Source organism: Etheostoma spectabile, chromosome 10 (genome assembly GCF_008692095.1).
Source record: "Etheostoma spectabile isolate EspeVRDwgs_2016 chromosome 10, UIUC_Espe_1.0, whole genome shotgun sequence".
Taxonomy (NCBI): Eukaryota; Metazoa; Chordata; class Actinopteri; order Perciformes; family Percidae; genus Etheostoma; species Etheostoma spectabile.
Window position 1 is genome coordinate 13,320,470 of NC_045742.1, and position 16,060 is coordinate 13,336,529.

Here is a 16,060-nt window from a genome sequence, read left to right on the forward strand (position 1 = left end):
TTATGAAAAGCGCAATGAGATAACTGTTGTTGGGATTTAGCGCTTTATAAAAAGAATTGAATTAAATTGAATTGAAATGCAATACAGTTTTTAGGTCAAATGGAATTGAATATACCGTAATCTGCATAGCAGTGATAAGATAAACATTTAAACCACTTATCTATTTAAGGGAAAGCATATACAAGACAAACAAAATATCATTCCAGGACAGAACCTTGGCGCACACCGCAGATGGAAGCAAAACTGAGTGAGAAAATTTGGTTCATCTAAGGTAGTTGTAAGCTGCTTGGCGTCCGCTTTTTGCCTAAAACATCAGCAATAAAATACAGTTTAGACATAGGCCAATACTTCTACTGCTGCTACTCCCTACTTGTAGAGCCTTTGCCAGCCAGATTCATCATTATTCAATTAATTTTACAGCTTGCCGCATATGCTTAATTACTGATAGCCAAGGTCATATCATTAAAATCCCTAACTGAGAGCTGTGGACTGCTGGGGAGCATGTTAAATGCATTGCATGGATGTGTGTGTGTGGGTTGAAAGACTATGTTTTATTTCAATTATTCCTGTATATTCCCCTCAGGCATGCTTATCTGGGGCAACCCCCATGCTGGATATGTTGTCAAACAATTGCCAGCACTCATTACAGTGAAATTATAGGCAGACCATACATTTGCAGTGATTGTGTTGTTAATCTACTATATTGAGTGAGGTTTTTTCTAAACATAATTGTTAACTACATAGATTCATTTTCGATCTATGAAAATACTCAAATAGATTTGGCTGGTTGTATTTATCAAATGCTGAATGACAGGTAAAACAACACACGCTGTCAAATAAAAAAAACTGCCAGTGTTGTAATTGCAAAACTGTGGGTATACACATTAAAAATATAGAATCCAGTACTGGATATGTACAACATATTTAGGGTTCAAACCCTGGTTTAGTATTATTTGTCGTTTTCGGCCGCTGGTCAAATTCCTGTGAATGAATATAGAAAATGAAACTTGGTTTAATGACTGGAATGAATGTGCATTTGGTTCCCAAGAAATATGAGCTAAATCTGCCACATGGTGGCGCTACAATTAACAGTAAAAGAAGTTATTTTGGAAAGAAAAATGCCCCTCAGGTCGTAAGTCTGATTTACTTGAAATTTCTCACACATACATATGCAGCTCAATGTGCTCTACAAAAAGTCTCTTGGACCATAGAGGTGCACAGTGATAGAATTTGTGGCTAATATGCATAATGTGAAAAACAGTAAAATTAATAGAACTTTGTCAGGATCTGAAGTGTCATATTGATTGGTGCATGTGGGCGTGCATTTAACGCTATTTAGCGTTAAATGCAAAATCATGCATTTTCTTAAGTCTGTCATCATAACTAATGCTCATGTGCTAACGCTCCCCAAAGAATATGATGCAATTCAACCTGATGGTGGTGCTATAACTTAAGCCAAAAAGGCCACGCCCCTCACACAGTGAGTCTGATTGATGTGAAATTCCTCAAACAGGTCTAACTCAATGTGCTCTATAAAAAAAGGGGTTTTGACCATAAACATCCACGATGACGGGATTTAGCTTATTTGCATAACATGAAAAACAGTTAAATAAATAGAACTTTGTCAATTTTGGTTCTATCAAGACCAAAACAGATATCCGGCCTTGCAGGGCTGAGATACACATTTCTACAATAAGAGAGCAAGATTTGTCATATAACATGGCAACCAGAATGCAAGAACTTCCCAACGGGCGGTGCTAGCAGAGAATTGCCTATAACTCAAGTTCTGCTATAGCAATCCTGTCTAAAATTGATGGAGACATTTACCAAGTTTTGTTAAAAGCCGGTAATCGGGGCGAAATCGAGGAAGTTGCTGCATCTATTGTAGGGATGGATCAGATGTGTGGTTGGTCTGACCACTTTTCCTATAGAGCATTAAACTATCTGAATTGGTTTTGCTCAGCTATGTGAAGCTACAAAACCGCTCAACTCTGCTTGTGGCTTTGACTTTGGCAATTTGGCATTTGCTCAATGCTTCTGGCTGCTTTGACTTTTGGCAATTGGGTTGCTTCCCAAGCCTGCTGTAGAGCGTTTGCCTAACAATCAGAAGGTTGGCAATTTGATCCTAGGCCCCGCAGTCTAATCTCAAAGTTTGTGAATGTCAGTAAAAGGTACCTGTAACAAGTGAATGTGCTTTGAGAAGCCGAAAAAAGGTTTGAACCAGTGAATTTCCGCTTGACAGAACAATTATAAATAGAAGACTATCCTTTGCAGAAATAGCTTCATTCTTCTAATGAGAGGTCAGAGCATAGCAAGAACAACAGAACAATACTCTCTAAGCTGTAGAGATTTAGTTATAGCTCTGCAACTCTGTCTATGCCACATTGGACCTATTGACATAGTCACTCTGGGTTGGGTTTATTGAAAAATAAATACTGCATTATTATAATTATTAATTGACTTGAAGTGATTCAATACAGTGATTGCTTACATAACATTGGGCAACTGCAGTCTTTTTATTACATATATCATTGAAGTTATCTATGTATTTATGTTGTTTTAATTGCAAGTAAATAGCATTGTGTTTGACATGCAAACCACTTTAAGTTAACATGATCCACTTCACTATTAGTGGCGCATATACTGTACCTAAGTTAATCTGCTACCAACTTTCTGGTTCAATGCAATCGTACTGTCGATGACAGTTCTCAGTATTTATTTACTGACATCTTTGTAATGATGCTTGCTGTTGTAGCTGTCACCAATACCAAAGTCTCCTGTTCAGAATGTGTTGAACCTTTTGGTTTTTTTGTCTTTGCTGTGATCAAATGTTCATGTGTTTGTTATTGAGGGTGTTAGTCCTTTCAGCAGTATAATCGTTGCTTATTGGAGTCCTTGGGAGCTTCCTGAAAGAGCTATATACAACTCTGTGACATGCTTTGTGCTAAGTGAGTTTATCACATAAGCCTTGTTTATCAATGCATTTGTTTAAGTGAAAAATAAGAGAAGCGTGAAGTCAGGGGAGAGAGAGACGAGCCAGAAAGCCGGTTTTCCTTCTTCCTTCATCACATTACTGTCTAACTATTTAACAGATCATTTGACAGGAGCAGCTGCAGAGTAAAAAGCTACAAGATCATTAGGTTTTCTTGCTGTTTCTTAGCTTGTTTCCATCAATCACCATTGTGTCTGCCTACTGAGACCTTTACCATACAAAACAGTCTTTGCTAATTTGACTATGAGGATTTTCTGTAAATGGTGAACGTATTTGTCCGCTCGCCCTCTGGGTGCACATTCAACCAGCCTGTCAGTCTTCTCAATGACACCTGCCACACAATGTGATGGTGGCATTTGGGAGGATGACGAGCAGGAACATTATTCGGCCTGCAACTGAATTATTCATAACCTTGCACATTTAATCAAAGATTAAGAGCCAGCTGCCACCATCGGATTTGTCACTGGTCCGCCTGCTTACACTATCCTTGAACTTTTTACTAAAACTGAATTATATCAGAAAATTATGTTGCTCTATCATCAGGCACAGGATGAGGTTGTGTTTGAGAGGGCATGGTGATAGTGAGTTACCCATATCTACAAAGAATATGAATAAAATAAGCCTAAAACATATACACTCTAAGCCTAATCACTTCCATTTTCTTCTCTCTTGCATGTTTTGGTTGTTCCTTCAAATTACTCATGTCACCATAGTAACTCAGATGTTGACCTAACAGTCTCTCTGCATGCAGCTAGACTCAAAGGTAAGCCACTAGGATAAAGACCAGGACCCCATCCAATATACACATATGCATGCACACACTCACACACACATACGTTAAGTTAGACACTTACTGATGTGTATAGGTAGCCCTCATTGTTCATAGCCAGATAGAGTTTGGTCTGCACCCCCTGGATGGCCACCACTCGCAGCCCCACTGGAATAAGGTTGAACATGGCTGGAAAGAGACGGACAACACAAAAGTGATAAACAAAGCGTGTAATTTCATCTCCATCAATACACTTGTTAGAATAGAACACAAGTCAATGAATATTTTATATATATATATATATATATATATTGATTCTATTATATAATTGAGATGTATATAGCACATAGTACATTTACAGTACATAGTCAGAAAAAGAGTTAAACTTGACAGAGGCAAAATGTCCCACTGTCACAACACAAGCCCAAAAGTGCACAAATGTTACTGAAATAAATCCAAATTTAGTGCTAGCCCAAAGCGTAGCGTGTGAGAGTTCTGCCTAATAGCATTCACCTTTTAAGAGGTTAAAATAATTGTTATTAGTGTTGTGTATTAGTAGTGTTATTAGAGTGTCTCTGTCTGGATGGAAAAGTGAGTTGTCAAAACCAAACCACAAATAGAGGTACAACATAAGCTCGGGGACTTAGTCACTCTCTCCCAAGGGTAATTTTAAAAGCAAACAAAATTAGAAACATGCAACGTAAAAACAGAGAAATTATTGAAATGACAGAACAGCTACACAATGTTGTGTACTCGCACACATAAACTAAAATCATAGGCTGTGTAAGTTAAGCCTAGGTATTGCAAACACAACATGTTCAACTTGCTGAGGTGGTACGAAATCAAATATGAAAACCAACCAAATAAAAATCAATGACAGCTGTTATCCGACAATACAAATCTCTCATCATGCCATTTACCCGGGCTCGCTATGGGCCAGTTGCGATGCAGCATATATGAGTGTGATAAGAGAGAGCCAGCGGCAGCCCAGCTGGTCAATGAGGTACACCTCTACCTAATTAATGTCAAGCCTGCACTGCATACAAGTGTGTCTGCCTGTATTTCATAAGATGCGGGCAGGGAATCCACTAGCTGAAGAGAGGGAAGCACATGTACAGTACATCCGCCTGAAAGTCTGCACTTCTCGCCCCAAAAATGAAATTCTCGCTTTTTGTTTTGACTGTTGTTGGACTGCCAAACAGTGATGCCGTATATGTTTGTTGATGCCGAATATAGTAAATAATGAGCCACAGGATAATCATAACATTCATCGCAAGTGTTAACAAACTTAACCCTATACATTGTCACATTAGGATAAGGACTTTTGAGTTCAGACATATGTGAAAGGAGAAATTAAACTTTATTTTCACATCAGTTAAGATGTGAGTCAGAGTGCCCTTACTATAGGTCCTCTTGTCAACCTTTTAGTAGACCCTTATCTGCAGACTCCTTTGAGCGAATTGCACTATAGAGACTTTTTGATGGGCTAATTCATCTGCCTTTATTGCTTTACCACTGCTCTCCGGGCTTTCACTGTAAACAACAGCCACATGAATACATAATGTATTTACTCTGTAACCAGGCACTGCCAGCATATGTCTGGTTCAGTGGAAAGGCATATAAGTCCCAGAACCACTCGCGTTATGATTCTGTCTTCCCTTTCTCTCTGTTTCTCCCTTTCTATCCTCTATCTCAGTCTTTACCGTTTTTGTTTCTTTAAACAGCCTACACACTTGTCTGTTGTCACGTCCCCAATGACATATTTGAAATTATTTAACGGTCAGAGTATATCAACAATAACAACAAAAGAATGTCAAGCTTTTGAACAGACAAAGTTCCCATGAGTCTATGTACCAGCAGTACTTTAAGATTAACACATTAAATGGTGACTTAGCTGATCAGATGGTACATTTCAGCTCTCATAAACATGTAAAGCTTTAGTCTAGTCTGTAGTATATCACTCAATAGCTTTTTTCCATGTATTTTTATATAATCAGAACTCTTGTACATTTCTCCTGAAACAAACTCCTCCAAACTGATACTGATGCATAAGTGAAGGGTCCACCGTGCATCTTAAATTCTCAATTATATTATTATGGTCGAGTTACCTTGTTAACTAACTTTAGCTCACAGTTAAATTGCCCCACTTTTCTATTACATAGCGGCAGTCCTGTAACGATATATCAATCAAAAGATCTCTCCCTAGGTAAAGAAACACCGCTCTCTATGGTTTATCTATGTTCTTCTTTGTTGGTGAGCCCTGCTTTGGCAACTATGTACAGCTTATACTGCCAGGACCTATTGCTTACAACCTTTATATCGGCAGCATTTTAGGCACACTTTACAGTAATCTTGTGCATTTATTAAGCTGACAAACCAATGATAGATCTGCTTGCCAAATTTGTATTTGCAGATTCTTTCAACCAAAGACAGAGAAACTATGAATAGAAATATTGCAATTATGGGTTAAAATTTGAGCTGCACTGGGATGCACTTTGAACAGCATATTTTTCAATCCTAACATAAACTATACAGTAATTAGTAGTAAATGTACATAATTACTTACCTAATTACTACAATAAATCACTTCCAGCATTTTCTAAACAAATAATGAAAGAGTGGATGTGCATGCAATACTTTTATTTAGGTAGTTCATGTTAGTAGTGATTCATTTTAATGAGCTCGGGGACTCAGTCAATACGCCACCAACTTTTTGGGAGTATTCTTCAATACTGCGGTGCGGAGGCTTAAATATTTCGTAGAAATTCATGGTTACAGGTTACAGATCAGCAAAGTTTCTCCACAACCATTGTTCACAGTGATCCATCTGGGCTTTGCTGTATATGGAACTAGAGGGGATGTTAGTAGTGAGGAGAGATTTCTTATTAAAACACTACCTATGTCACGATTTGCAGACTTGTTCAGGTATACATTTTAACACATTTGCATCAGTGCACATACATGTTGTATCCTTTGTTATTGTATGTAGTAGCAAAGTTTTAGATTTGATGATTGATTTTTTTCCTCTCCTGAAATATCTTCCCACCGCAGTTCTTGTCTTCTATAATTTCACTGTTCTCACTCTGCATCGCTCACTGAGTGTTCTCCCTTGGTACTTTCACCACGTCGCACACGTACACATCGGCAGTCCACTTCATTTCAGAAGGATTACCAGTCAGTGTAGTGATGGAGATTTTCAAGAGGGGAAACTCAATTATTTCCTGGCTCCTAGAAACACCTGAGCACACTGAAGAGGATGACAGGGCCACCACCCACACATAGACCTTTCATGCAGGGAGGCACATAGAAGAAGGGGGAGGAGGCCTGAGGGACAGTTTTCCCGAATGCTTGCAGGTCGTCTCAGTATTTAGTTCCACCCATTAACAGCCTAGGAGTCATGACCAATTAAGTTAATAATTAACCTGACCTGTTTACAGCAATCACTCGTCACATTTTAAACATGTATCTGTTACTCGTTCTGGGAGCAGCATGCCTGCAATTTATGCCTGCGTAAATAATATGAAATCAACAGCAGCTAAAAAGTAAGCTGTTGTGACAACACTACACAGACGTTCTGTGATCTATTTACCTGCCATGGGTCTTTGGTTGAGGTAAATTGGTATACTTAAAGAAAAATAGAAGGCTGAATAAGGTAAATAATGTAAGGCATATATTCCTCAGCAACAACTTGATTTAATTGCATAAGTGGGTATAGTGCTGTTGCATGAAGCGTGGCAATGTTTTTTGACTATTGCATGCTAAGGAAGCTCAAAAAGGAAATTTTGGGGTTCAGTAGTGAGAAACATGACAACTTGTTTTAGGATTAAACCAAAAACACAGAAATATGATCACTGTGAGGGAAAGGACATTAAATATATAAAATGTCAATGACGTTTAAATTGTCACTTATCTAATAATAGATAAAATACACATCGGAATACTTATACATCCTGTAAATGTTTTTGACTAATTTTGTGAACCACAGCTTCTTAAATCTTGACAATACAGTAAACTAATTGAAAAATTGTACATTTTTTATTTTCTATTTACAAAAGATGAGGGTTATAATATCAAGAATAAGACTGAGAATGGACAGCATCTTGAACACTGAAACCGTACCCTTCATCTTTCGAAGAAAAGGATTTAGAGTTGCCCTGTCTTTTTTCCTCTTGTTACCCAGTGGGTTTGCTTAGTTGTGATGCAACACAAGGCAGTGGTTTAATCTGGGACATATGAGACTTGGATGTGGTATTTCTGAGTTTGTTTTTTTAATGAAATGTCACAGAAATATCAAAACTTCTTGTGTGCGTGTGTGCATTTGAGAAGGTCCTCTCCCACCATCACAAGACACCAGTAGCTCCAAGAGGACTGCGCTCTCCGTCACCATGGAGACAAGTGCACCCAGCGCCTAACAACGCTATTTTTGGAGCAGTGCAAAGAGCTTTACTCTTTTCCTATTCAGCAGCACTCTTTAATTTTCTCTTGAAAAACTATTTTAGTGCCAATGCGCGCCAGTTGTTATGTAAGTCAACAGAACAGTGAGTCTTTGAAGACATAATGGGTGGAGTAGTTGGTTTGTGAAAAGAAGTATAACAGTGCGTGTGGGTCTAGGATGCTGTCACTTCATTACCGTGGTTTCTACTTGCATAGTCTGCTCTGTGGAGTAGTAGTAGTAGTAGTAGTAGTAGTATTTTATCACATTATTTGCTGTCATTTTATTTTTGAAAACAAATTACACACAAATTCCAAGGTGTTGTTCTGCAAAAACAGACACACGCCATCTCCATCAGGGGAGTAATTGATTACAGAGGTACTAATTCAGTGGTTTCAGAAGTGTTTACATCTGCTTAGTAAGTATTACATCAAAGCTGTTTCAGTGTGCCATACAGATCTTTTTCTCAACAATATTGTGTTTGTTTGCGAGTCAAAGTGGATTTCACATAAGTCACTAACCGCGTTATTGTTCTAATCTTTAAAAGCATGTCATGTTCACTGCACTGTCTAATTATAAGGTGGTCTATTTCTGCTGTATTTTTACCAGACAAGTGGCTGTGCTGCTTTCATTGATCTTCTCTTTAATCTGTCTATTGGAAAACAAAGAGCTGGTGGGTGTAATGGCGATGATAGGGATGCTTCAAAACATAGTATAAGACAAAACTGGCTCTCACAACAGAGGCAGTGTAGGAGAATAAAAAGCCAATCATCAGTGTTAAGGTAACTGTAGGATGACTGATTTGATAAAATTAACCACTAAAAAATACAGCAGCGCTTAAATGCATTGGCAAAGAAGAAGTTAGTTTTTCTCTGTACTCTGTTTTATCTGCATGAGTGAAAAAAATAGCACAGTTTTGAACAGTTTGAATACAGTTCAAAACTAACATGCAGCAATTCAGATGGAAAATTCAGCTTTTAATATGACACCTAAGTTCTTGGTACTCCGTAAAATGGTACAGTATAGTAAATGCAGTTCTGTCTGTAGTACATGGAATTGACAATAGCAAAGGATCCCCCTGACAAACAATACAGCATGACAATGGATGCATAATAAACATTAGGGGAACACAATCCTAGAGTGAATCTTACTGTAACCATTGTCCTCCTCCTTCGTTCCATCAATGGTTCCATCTGCCTGCAGCTGCAGGTGGAAACCTTGTCGACTGTACAGCTTCGTCACAATCCCCTTCAGTTGTGGCTCTGTGGTAGCAGAGGGGACAGAAAGACAGGAAGACACAAGAATGAAGCCACATACTGAAAAGCATTAATGTAGCAATGAGATGTCACCTGTATCTTTCTAAAGGGACATTTTGAAGCTTCACTACTCAATGCCATTTTGGAAACGACTGGAGCCACAAAATCCTGTTTAGTTAAAGGATAGGGAGGCTGGGTGGAGCTGAGGTAGGACAAAAAGGAACAATTACAACGGCTGACTGTAATAGGCTGATATATCGGTCAACCAAGCAAATGCGATCATCACTGAAAACCTGTCCGAAAAAGCTGGTTTAACTATTAAGATAGGACCTTCTTGTGGAAAAAATAATTTGAAATCTTGTGTTGTTTGATGGTTTTGGAGCCAGAATGTGGTATCCATTAGAAGAGCTGCAATTCAAGATTCTTTTACATTAGCTTGACCACTTCCTGGTGTTTGCCACTTTATGAAACTAGAGGCCTGATATACGCTTTGAGCTTATATATATGCAAAATCCCCTGTACCATCATGTAGCCACTTTACAAGGGTCATTCACTTTTGTTATCCAGGGGGTATATGAACAAAATAGCAAGCTGTCTAATGAACTGAAACAATATAAGCAACCTTTCTCTAGTTCTTGTGTTGTTGTGCTGTTGCTGTGCTGTTAGATCAGACAGACATTTATGTTAAACCCAAAATGGTAAGATCTACAGTTTGATCAATGTTGCTGTGTCCGCAATCAATGATTCTATCTTTCCTCTACAGTGGAACAGATGTGACAAAAAAGGCAGGCCCTAGAGAAATAAGACCACAGATGGACAAGAGCAAATATCAAATTTTAGAAATGGCTTTGGGGGGGTGTTTTGGCTCAGTGATCTAAGATGGCTGAAGGTCCCCTCTTTCTCTCTCCATGCTTTCTGTCCAATAGATGTAAAGTTTCAGAAAAATTATCTTTTTAAAAAGACTGCCTTGGTTTCCAGAAATCATAATAACGTTTTTGGCACATGTGCATCTAAAAAAAAAAAAAAAAATACAGTCTAGCTCAACAGATTTGCATTGCTGGGATAAAGCCTGTGTCTCACGTCCCGGATGTCTTTTTACCATCTCTGCTATATATTTTGCAAGATAACCGTTGCTGTTTCCGGGGCTTAGCTCCACCCAGGACAGTTGTGATTGGTTTAAAGACATCCAAACAAGCCAGAGCTTTTCATCCCCTGTCCCAGAATAAACAAGCAGTGCAGCCAGACCATACTGCAGCGCTGACACAGTGCTGTTGAGATGCAGTGCAAGACTAAAAAAAATTTTTGAGTACATTGCATTTAAAATTGGAGTACATTGAAATGTATGTGCAAATGCATTGCTTGTGATAAATAAAGTGCTCAACAATTTAATGTATTTTTGACATAGTGAAGACAGAGCTTTTTTTGTTGTTGTAAATCTGTCACTGTAGGAGACTTAAAACAAGGACAAAATCGAATAGTTTTACTAATCAAAAGGGCAAAAGCTACACTGTCTATCTATCAACATATGAAACGCTCCCCAAGACAATAGTTTGACGTGGCAGATAATTTACTTTTGAAGTGCTTGGGCAGTCTGTCTGTGTTGCATCAGTATAATGTCTGATGAGAGCTAAGTGCTCTCCATTCCCTGGTTACTGTCCCTGGTGGAGTGTCTTTTACAGTGGTTTACCACACCTTTCATCTATCCTTTCATCTCACTTGCCTTTCAATACTGCCATTTCTGACCTTACAAAGGTTACAATAAAAAAGTTTAAAAGCCTTTATTTGGAGAGCTGAGGAACAATTCACGTGTAGCGGCACAAACAAACATTATATTTGTGCATGAAATACTGTACCTATGAAATAGGATTCATAAAATATAAGCTTTTTAACTTTTTGCCAAAAGAGTGTCTTGGATCTTTCTTCTTTTTTTACTTTTGTGTTCCCTTCCATAAAGCACCTTCATTATTTGTTCCAACTTCCGAGCACTCCAAACCTTTTCTCTCCTTAACGAATTCAGTTTGAACCCCAGAAATATTGTAATGATTCTGTTGTAAAATTTCACACTTTTCATTATCAAATTATGGCACCTAACTGTAGCCTGAACATATGCATCAGATCTACATTGGATGATTTTCACACATGGACATACATTAAGAAATGTACATATTTCAGCATTTGTTGAAAAATGTGCACACTGCATTACCAGACAATGCACCAATCTACATACACGGTCCACACTGTTTTTTCCAAAAGATGCCAGTTCTTGTGTTTGGTGTAAGTCACAGACAACGCCTTCTTCTTGGCGCTCATTGCTTCCTCCTTAGAAATTGGAAGTGAAAGGGGTGCAACATCTGTACGATATTGTTGCTGTTTAACATGCACCATAACCTCCAGGTGCATCATGTACAGTTACAAAACAGCTTGGAAATGAATCATGGGGATGAGATTGATTAAAGTTTGGGAGAAAACACAGAGCTGAATCTTCGTCGTCAGCATTTCCAAACACACAAAGAATCTGTCAGAACTAAGAAAAGATGAGTTTTGTGCTGGAGTCAGATGTGATCAGATTAGGAATGCAGCCATGGTCACTTCTGCAAGAGAGTGGGTGCTTTAGGCTACAGACACACTTCTGTCACTGCAATAAGAGTGCTTTAATAGCCAAATGTCCTTATTATATTTATCTTAAGTGTCCCACTATCAATCAGTTATAACAATCAGGTCCCACTTATTTTGTCTTATCTGACAAGTATTTTTATATCAGCAACAAGGAACTTGGCCAACAGTATAGGAAAATATAACTTTTGAGAAATTATGGGGTCTGCTTACAGACACCTGCTTATTTAAATCTAAGTAAACATGTGTCTCTCTTTTATTTTAATTATTGCCCAAAGGTAGCATATATTTATGGTATTAATGCATTTTGAAGACTGACAGTACAGATGTTTTTATTAATTACATTTGATGAAGTTATTATCCAATTTACATAAAATGAACAGTGAACAATCCATGACAGTGGAGTGATTTCCAAAATAGACTTAATAAGCACTTATGTACAGTATATATTGTCCAGTGTCGCCTGAGTAAATGAAGGATGAAGGAAGGATGATGTATTAGTTTATTATATCCCTCAGCAGTTTGAGATGCCAAAGGTGACTTCTCTGTGGACCAAATTCATAAGGGAACCCGTCCTTCTCCCACCAACTTTGGCAGAGTCATAAATCTTTTTGCAATTTGCATAGCAATAGAGCAGTACTCAGTATGTATCTATGTTGTTTGGATTACTTTTGAATTATAATGTAGTCCTACAATAGATAGAGTGTCCTGGGGATAATAGCCTGACAGTATTGCACAACAGACCTGGTCGTCTTCTTCGCCTCTTCTTTGAGCCAAAGAGTTTGACCCGGGAGAAAACATTCAGTCGACTGGGTTTTTCACAGCTTCCTTTGGCTTTACTGGGGCTGCTAACGCAGCGGCAGGCATTAGACTTCTCCCGCTCCCTCGCCTGCCTTTTCTGTCTTATGAGGGAGCTGGCAATCGCTGCAGCCATGGCCAGTTTGGCTACGTTTTGTAAAAAAAAAATTACAGAGAAGCGTAAAAAGAATCACCCAGAAAACTGGATTCCGAAGTTAAACGTCCATGCGCACTGGTAACCAACTGAGGCAACGATTCGTTAAATAACAAAGAATTTCCCAAGTAGACTATGAAAAGTAGACAATAAAATAGTCCCAGTAGTGCAGTAAAGCCAGTTAGATCATGTCCGAATGAATACTGTTCTCGTGAATGTGGCCGTTATTCAGGAATTGTCCGTTGGACCTTCGAGAAAAAAGTCAAACTTAAAAAATAAACCCACACGTTCCACCGTGAATCTGTACAAAGACTTTCGCAAAAGCACGTTGCACCTTCTTCCAACTCCATTATTTTATCTGCATCACAACAAATGCGCACACACCCAGTCTCGTAAGCGGTTTTGCATCATCCCACTACACTACACTACCGCACACATGGTACTCGGGTAGGAAAACAGTCGTGAATGAACCTCAGTGCGACGCCAAAGGATAGAAACACCTGTTTGCAGACACCGGGAGTGTTTGCAGTGCTCTCTATCTGGTTTCTTTAATCCCTCAGTGAAGCTGGCAGAGACCTACACAGCGTTTTAGAGAGGTAAACGCAGAGGTTGGGAACAAATCACTAAATAAATTCCAATTGTTTTTCGCTCTTTTGTTGAACCGAGGCAAAGCAAGATACCAGCAGGCGCATCATTCTGGCTGCAGTATCCGAGCACAGCGCAAAGCAAAGACTCTGTGCTGCTCAGAGCATCACACCGACAACCTGGAGAATGAGCAGTGGGGAGGAGGGAGACGACAGCAAGTTTAACTAGTGAGACACAAACCCAGTCTCTGGGCACAATTAAGAAAATCTTCACATACGCCGTCATATGGGATAATTCATGTTCCATGTTAAGAGAAAGGGGCGTATGTTGTGGGGGCTGGGAGTTGGCAAAGAGGAGGAAAACGAGAGTGAGAGGAAGGAATACCACCGATTTTCGATTTTTTTCATTAGATACAAAGTCACAGAAAAAAATAACTACTGATACAGCAGGGTCGCTTAGGCTGCAACGAATTTCAACAAATAAATCCAATGTTTCTAACTTGTGTGATGGCGAGCGTCCAACCTTTTCATTTTTATTTTTTTATTCCACCTTTATTTTACAGGCAGGTCATTAAGAACAGGTTATTATTCGCAATGGCGGTCTAACAAGTGACAAAACCACTGAGGGGAAGGGAAGGAGGGAAAGGAAACAATAAACGTAAGACATGCAACCTGGACTACGGGCCGTAAAAAGATTAACTAGCCTATAATAATTATAAAGCGTGCACATAACTGCGAGGATAAAACAGCAGGTAGCCATCATCAGACGTTAGCAGTGATGTTAATGCAAAAAAATATAGTGGAATACACAGTAATAGGATGGGATGAAGTAACAGAAACAGCTTTACATCGGTGGAATATACGGTATACGGTATCACAAATTCGCATATCCTATCACTGGGTTTTCTACACAGAATCTTAATCTGAATTCCACTTTTAAGGCGTCTATTGTCTTTCAATTGGTTACCACTGATAAATTATGATATTTGATCACACAAACAGGGCTACATTGTGTGTGTCATGACACTGAAGTCTCTGACATTTCCACCCATGACTGCCCTCAACTCTCGCTTGCTCCCCCTCAGTCCTGGATTGACAGCCTAACCAGTGGTGCCATCTGCAGTCCTCAACCAAAACTGTCGTAGACGTTGTATTTTCTTTCCTCTGATTTATAATCGGTGCCGGCAACACAACTCAATATTTTGCATTCCACGTCGCTTAATCTGAAGAAAACAGAGCTAGAAGTGAAATGTAAGTAACTAGAATAACTCTCTTAAACTTAACATTACAACTAAAATACATATATATCATACCCGTGTTCTGAAAAAACACAAACGCTCTAATCAAACAGCGGCAAAACTCCAGAGAAGCAATAAAATACTCCAACAATGTATCGCTCCACTTCAGCACCACGGACAGCTCAAAGGCGGTTAACTACTACAGTAGCCTACAGAGAAAAACGCCACTTACCAATAGAAAAAGAAATACTACTAAAAATATAACTCACTTAGATAACATCTCTAAAAGACATATACAACATTTTACTAAAGATAACTTTGGAAGTTTTGTCTCAACCACACTTAAACCTATTTTGAAGATTAAAAGAAGCAAAAAGTGGACATTTTAAAACAAAAACAGCAGCCTACCTGAAACTGATTTTCTCAGAGGAAAAGTCATGACTCTCTCCAGCAAAACCAAAGCAGTGACTCGGATACTTGCAGCGTTTGGATAGTGGAGTATAAGCGAGAGGTCTACATTCAGCAAAGTTCAATCCACTGTTAGACAACTGATCAGAGGCGTAGTGGGAGAAAAAGCATCGAGGCGTGGCCATCAACAGGAAGATCATTACAGGACATTAGTGACATGCCATTATTACTTCTAAAATGCTCATTAAACATTCATTTAGAGGTCTTGTTGACCCGGCTAACGGGCGTGTGTTGCTGTATTGCTGCGCACGGGTCGGATTGAAGAAAAGTGATCGAAAATGCAGCCTGAGCTTGTACTTCCTTCTTGGGGCAGAGAAGACTTTGCTCTCATATTACAAAAAAACGATGTAAAATGATCCGATAATGCGTTGACTAAACCGGTTATACAGGCCTGTCCACTTTGGACTGAAAAATATCGATGTACAATCTACTAAGACAACATGCATTATAGGCAGAGTGTTTTCACAAGGACAATTCTCTGTTCTGCGAAACTGTTGAGGAAAATTATTTTTGTTCACAAGTCGGCCTAATACTGATATTGACCTAATACGGCATGTTGTTTTCCAACATCAGGGCATAAATGATCAATGCAATGCATGAAGGGGGGTCTCTCTGCTTGTACAGCTTTATTTCGTATCAATCCAATTGTGTAAGGCACAATGCTGCTTATTTTGTACGTTTTTGAAACCTAATTTTACATACTTTATGATAATTTAAATTTGGGTGGTTTGGTTTCTGTGGTGTGACAACTAAGAA

General features: G+C 38.8%; 1 protein-coding gene across 6 annotated transcripts in view; it reads right to left on the bottom strand.

The window, feature by feature from the left end:
• Window positions 1-16,060, bottom strand: part of fgf13a (fibroblast growth factor 13a) — a 102,634-nt gene that overhangs the window by 21,526 nt on the left and 65,048 nt on the right. For 4 of the 6 annotated variants that reach the window (XM_032527719.1, XM_032527721.1, XM_032527718.1 and 1 more), the window contains 2 exons: window positions 9,345-9,455; window positions 3,847-3,950 (listed from right to left, as the gene is read on the bottom strand). In XM_032527719.1, the coding sequence (XP_032383610.1) occupies window positions 3,847-3,950; window positions 9,345-9,455 (215 nt within the window). Of the gene's footprint in view, window positions 1-3,846; window positions 3,951-9,344; window positions 9,456-12,806; window positions 13,883-15,244; window positions 15,594-16,060 lie in introns of those variants that run through there. The other 2 variants (XM_032527722.1, XM_032527720.1) reach the window with 2 other exon arrangements.